Source organism: Protomyctophum parallelum (genome assembly GCF_964188405.1).
Source record: "Protomyctophum parallelum genome assembly, chromosome: 1".
In the NCBI taxonomy this organism is placed as follows: Eukaryota; Metazoa; Chordata; class Actinopteri; order Myctophiformes; family Myctophidae; genus Protomyctophum; species Protomyctophum parallelum.
Genome location: NC_139697.1, coordinates 107,789,436 through 107,795,853, shown reverse-complemented (window position 1 = coordinate 107,795,853; position 6,418 = coordinate 107,789,436). Strand labels below are relative to the sequence as shown.

General features: G+C 47.2%; 1 protein-coding gene across 1 annotated transcript in view; it reads right to left on the bottom strand.

The window, feature by feature from the left end:
- Positions 1-6,418, bottom strand: part of wwc1 (WW and C2 domain containing 1) — a 38,501-nt gene extending 32,083 nt beyond the window's left edge. The window contains exons 1-3 of the mRNA XM_083772538.1: positions 4,537-6,418; positions 2,350-2,459; positions 1,116-1,231 (exon numbers count right to left, since the gene is read on the bottom strand). Coding sequence (XP_083628664.1) covers positions 1,116-1,231; positions 2,350-2,459; positions 4,537-4,679 — 369 coding nt within the window. The 5' untranslated portion in view covers positions 4,680-6,418. The remainder of the gene's footprint in view (positions 1-1,115; positions 1,232-2,349; positions 2,460-4,536) is intronic.

The following is a 6,418-nucleotide window of genomic DNA, read 5'->3' as shown; positions in this document are numbered from 1 at the left end:
GCCATTTTGTTGTAGTGTCCGAATGTGTAGTGAGCATTTTTGCACCCTAACATAGTGGACTGAAGTATCCCACAATGCACCGGGAATTGTAGGGAGCATCCGATGGTCACTACAAAAACACAGCGAAGCAAATCTGCCCCATAATGCATTGCTCAAGCTCGCTCTTGAGGGCACATGCACGCGTTTGCGCACGTGCGCTGCTTCTGCATGCATGCGCTCATTGCGCTCCAACTCAGAAGAGGCAGAAGTTGAACCAGCGAAAGAACTCAACACAAATGTACTTTTTAAACTTTCGTTTTCCCTTCCCTGGCGGATCTCGAAGCTACAGATCTCGAGACAAGTGATCTGTGCATTTATTTGAAATTGTTTTATTTTATTTATAATAAATTACTCATTTGCAATAGTATTACTGATCCATTGTATTACCCAGGCCCAGCGCATGACGTTAGGAGAGGAATCAGTTGCTTGCTGTAGTATATATTTGTGAGATTCTTTATCACAAACGTAGGCTAAATGCATGCATGTGAGACACATTAATTGTGTCCGAACATGTTTTATTAATATTCATTAATTCCTGCCATGAAAAAATATGCTATCTAACATTATTTCATTGAATTGCGATAAATACAATTATGTATTCATTATGTAGGCAGTCATTTATTGGACTGCTGTTTCTGTTAACACCAAACGTCCGTATTATTATTGTGAGCAGAGCTTGTAGATCGGCTACTTTTGGTAATTCTTTACCAAAAGTAGGCCTACTCGATACAAGCTCACAACACGGACGTCGCGTTGCTTATAGATCGACTAACCTAATGGGGATTTCATGCAAATAAAATGTACATGAACCCGCGGACCTACAGCGCCCTCTACCGATATTGGCGTCAGAGTCGGTGCTCCCCATACAGGGAGTATTGTCCGAAATCATCACTATAGAGTCCACTAGAGTCTGGATCCCCGTATGGGGGGTAGGGAGTAGAGAACAACCCTATAGAGTCTGGATCCCCGTATGGGGGGTAGGGAGTAGAGAACAACCCTATAGAGTCTGGATCCCCGTATGGGGGGTAGGGAGTAGAGAACAACCCTAGCAATTCGGATGCAGCCATAGAGTTTACCTGGTAGAGCTCCCTCTGTGCAGACAGCGCCTCCTGTGCCACGCTGAGGTACTGCCTCAGCATCACTTCCTGTTCCTTCTGCCACTGAGCCCTGGGGTCCTCTAGCTGGGTCCTCTCTGAGGGCGAGAGACATAGGGTTAATACAGGAGAGAGGGGACTCTGAGGGCGAGAGACATACAGTTAATACAGGAGAGAGAGGTCTCTGAGGGCGAGAGACATATAGTTAATACAGGAGAGAGAGAGAGAGAGGTCTCTGAGGGCGAGAGACATAGGGTTAATACAGGAGAGGGGTCTCTGAGGGCGAGAGACATACAGTTAATACAGGAGAGAGAGGTCTCTGAGGGCGAGAGACATATAGTTAATACAGGAGAGAGAGAGAGGTCTCTGAGGGCGAGAGACATAGGGTTAATACAGGAGAGAGAGGTCTCTGAGGGCGAGAGACACAGGGTTAATACAGGAGAGAGAGGTCTCTGAGGGCGAGAGACATACAGTTAATACAGGAGAGAGAGAGAGATCTCTGAGGGCGAGAGACATAGGGTTAATACAGGAGAGAGAGGTCTCTGAGGGCGAGAGACATACAGTTAATACAGGAGAGAGAGGTCTCTGAGGGCGAGAGGGTTAATACAGGAGAGAGAGGTCTCTGAGGGCGAGAGACATACAGTTAATACAGGAGAGAAAGGTCTCTGAGGGCGAGAGACATAGGGTTAATACAGGAGAGAGGTCTCTGAGGGCGAGAGACATAGGGTTAATACAGGAGAGAGAGAGAGGTCTATGAGGGCGAGAGACATACAGTGAATATAGGACAGAGGTCTCTGAGGTCGAGAGACATACAGTTAATACAGGAGAGAGAGAGAGGTCTCTGAGGGCGAGAGACATAGGGTTAATACAGGAGAGAGAGAGAGGTCTATGAGGGCGAGAGACATACAGTTAATACAGGAGAGAGAGGTCTCTGAGGGCGAGAGACATATAGTTAATACAGGAGAGAGAGAGAGGTCTCTGAGGGCGAGAGACATACAGTTAATACAGGAGAGAGAGAGGTCTCTGAGGGCGAGAGACATAGGGTTAATACAGGAGAGAGAGAGAGGTCTATGAGGGCGAGAGACATACAGTTAATACAGGAGAGAGGTCTCTGAGGGCGAGAGACATAGGGTTAATACAGGAGAGAGAGGTCTCTGAGGGCGAGAGACATAGGGTTAATACAGGAGAGAGAGGTCTTATGGGTTATGAAACGTACTGGAGTTGTGGTCCACCCAATAAGGGCCCAGGTTGGGGTGGGTAAGCTCCTCCCATCCTACTGGCAGCTCGTCTCCGATACAGTCTGCGAACGTCAACGGCTTGGTCTGCCTGCACACACACACACACACACACACACACACACACACACACACACACATCCATGTGTTTTAGATACAAACAAAAACACATGCATGCCCCATCCCCCCCCCCTCCCACCCCTTGCCGTAGTAACTATGACAACCTGTCCACACACACAGCACGCACGCAGGCAGGCACACACTCACGCATGCACGCACGTACACACTCACGCACGCACACACTCACGCACGCACTCACGCACGCACGCACGCACGCACGCAGCAGTGGGGGTGAAACTGAACTGGTTCTGGTTTCAGCTGAATAATTAAACACTCACAGAAGACCACCAACCCCCCCCCCCCCCCCCGATCTGAGTGAGAGACAGACAGACAGACAGACAGACAACATGCTTAACTCAGAGTCACTAACCATAACCCACCAGATGTGCTTAAAGTAAATGGAGTGCCACAATTTTTTGTGTTTTTCCAGTTTTTCATGTGTCTATGAGGTGACAGTACTTCATTAAACACCCTGGAGTGGTCTTGTATGTGCAATGGTGTATTAACTTTGTATTTAGCGTTTCAGGTGCAGAATATTCTGCACCTTTAAGGCTAAATGTCATCAGATGGTGGTCCGTGGCTCAAATGGGTCTGAGAGGCTAAATGTCATCAGATGGGTCTGAGAGGCTAAATGTCATCAAACGGTGGTCCGTGGCTCAGATGGGTCTGAGAGGCTAAATGTCATCAGATGGTGGTCCGTGGCTCAGATGGGTCTGAGAGGCTAAATGTCATCAGATGGGTCTGAGAGGCTAAATGTCATCAAACGGTGGTCCGTGGCTCAGATGGGTCTGAGAGGCTAAATGTCATCAGATGGTGGTCCGTGGCTCAAATGGGTCTGAGAGGCTAAATGTCATCAGATGGTGGTCCGTGGCTCAAATGGGTCTGAGAGGCTAAATGTCATCAGATGGGTCTGAGAGGCTAAATGTCATCAAACGGTGGTCCGTGGCTCAGATGGGTCTGAGAGGCTAAATGTCATCAGATGGTGGTCCGTGGCTCAAATGGGTCTGAGAGGCTAAATGTCATCAGATGGTGGTCCGTGGCTCAGATGGGTCTGAGAGGCTAAATGTCATCAGATGGTGGTCCGTGGCTCAGATGGGTCTGAGAGGCTAAATGTCATCAGATGGTGGTCCGTGGCTCAGATGCTGATTAAATAATGGAGCTTTTTTTAAACCACTGCATTATGTGTAAATAAAGCAAATTAAAAAAAGACGTGTTTGTGGGCGTGGCCCAGTTCAGCTATTTGAGTATCCCTGCACTAAGACACAGCGCGCACGTACGTACGTACGTACGCACGCACGCACACGCACACACACACACACACACACACACACACACACACACACACACACACACACACACACACACACACACACACACACACACTTCCATCAAGTGAATTTATGAGACTTATCCAAGCCTCAAGGTCCAACTGTAAAGTATACCTCTCTCTCTCTCTCTCTCTCTCTCTCTCTCTCTCTCTCTCTCTCTCTCTGCCCCTCCTCCTCTCTGGTATGCGACAGATAACATTCCATTCACCTGACTCTGTGTGTGTGTCTGTGTGTGTGTGTGTGTGTGTGCATTGTGTGTGTGTGTGCATTGTGTGTGTGTGTGTGTGTGTGTGTGTGTGTGTGTGTGTGTGTGTGTGCATTGTGTGTGTGTGCATTGTGTGTGTGTGTGTGTGTGTGTGCATTGTGTGTGTGTGTGTGTGTGTGTGTGTGTGTGTGTGTGTGAGTACAGCTACTTGACCAGAGCTACTACACAACTAATAGCATGACTGATCCAAACATTGATACATACATTATTGATCAATTCATTCATTAATTCATATTTTCTGTCTGTCTGTCTGTCTGTCTGTCTGTCGGTCTGTCTGTCTGTCTGTCTGTCAACTAAACCTGTTGGTCTCCATTCCTCTCTGTGATGCTAAACATTAGTATCATGACGCACGTTCCATGGTGCAGACAGACAGACAGACAGACAGACAGACAGACAGACAGACAGACAGACAGACAGACAGACAGACAGACAGACAGACAGACAGGGTTCCTTACCTGTCGCGGGGGTCGATCCAGCTCGTTGATTGGTTGCTGTGATCGATGTAGTAAACCTTCCCGTCAAAGTCTGTGGCTTCCTCCCAACCTGGCGGTAATGGTAACTCCTTCCTGGGCATGTCGTAGTCTCCATGTACACACATGTACTAAACATGTACTAAACATGTACTTAACATGTACTAAACATGTACTACACATATACACAGTATATGTGGCTCAGCGGTACAGCAGCCGGTAGAACGGTGGTGTGGAACCGTGAGGTTCCCGGTTCGATCCCCGTGGGCTCCCCCAGAGTCCGTGTGGAAGTGTCCTTGAGCAAGACTCTGAACCTCTAACTGCTCCCGATGTGCAGCTTAGAGCCTCGCATGGTTTCCTCCTCCATCGGTCTACGTAAAGCTCTTTGGATAAAAGCGCTTTATAAATATTTACCATTTATTAATACTACAGATAGTTTGTATTCCCACTATTTACACCCACCGTCCATCCATCCACCCAGGCTATGGGGCGCTGTGCAACCGCGACGTATCCCCCAGGCTATGGGATGGTCTCCCCCGGGCTACGGGACGGATCCTGGGCTATGGGACTGTGTGCAACCGCTACAGAATCCCGGGAAAAGTGGGGGGGGAAAGGTATTGGTCAATGATCTTCATGTGCTGAGCTGTAAGTCCACTGAGGAGAAGCTTTGGTCCTTTGGTCAATGTCTTCATGTGCAGTAAATCCACTTCAACTGGTCAACTGGTCACTGAGGGGACGCTTTGGTCAATGTTATTGTTCTTCATGTGCTGAGCTGTAGCTGGTCAAAGTGCTGCTAAGGTGTAGTTACTAACCCACTTATTCACATCCACTTCACTGTCTAACCCACTTATTCACATCCACTTCACTGTCTAACCCACTTATTCACATCCACTCCACTGTCTAACCCTAACCAACGTTATTATCTTATCAAACATTGTATTGGACAGTAAGAATCCATGATGTCTGCTCCTTCATCATCTGCATCATTAGGAGGATGATTTTAATAAACCAGAATAATCCATAAAGTGACCGTTTGGACTTTGATGTCAAATGGAAATGTTTCCAATTAACAATTAATGTTTCCAACTGCAGTTATATAATACAATTAATGTTTCCAACTGCAATTATATAATACAATTAATGTTTCCAACTGCAGTTATATAATACAATTAATGTTTCCAAAATAATGTCCAAACTGGACTGAAGTGTAACACTTTCCCTCAGTGGGAACAGTTTGGCTACAATGTTGCACCTTCACATTATTATGTTTGGCTACAATGTTGCACCTTCTCTCTCTCTCTCACACACACACACACACACACACACACACACACACACACTAGAATAAGTGTGTGTTTAGCTACAATGTTGCACCTTCTCTCACACACATCTACATCTAGAATAAGTGTGTGTTTAGCTACAATGTTGCACGTCCTTCACACACATCTATGTTGTGTGTTTTGGGGGGAAACGGGATGTATTAGTTTGATCTGTGTTTACAAACAGAGTAAACAGTCCAGTAGCAACAGTACTATGTAGGTATACTTCTTCTACACGCTGTAATAATACTTATTATTATTATCATTAAAACAGAATACAGACGTAGATCGCTCGGGTCGAATCATCGGGTCGAATCATCCACTCATTGTTTTCTTTTATTCCACAACTTTTCCTTGTTGTTGTTTCGCGCGGAGTTGTATTCCAAGAGTATTCCACTTCCACGGCCCACCCAACAGCCGGTCCACGGCCCACCCAACAGCCGGTCCAGGCCCACCCAACAGCCGGTCCAGGCCCACCCAGCACCGAAGCACGGCCCGCTTCGCTCCCGAACTTTGTCCGGAACTCTGGTGAGGAGAGGCGGATCAGA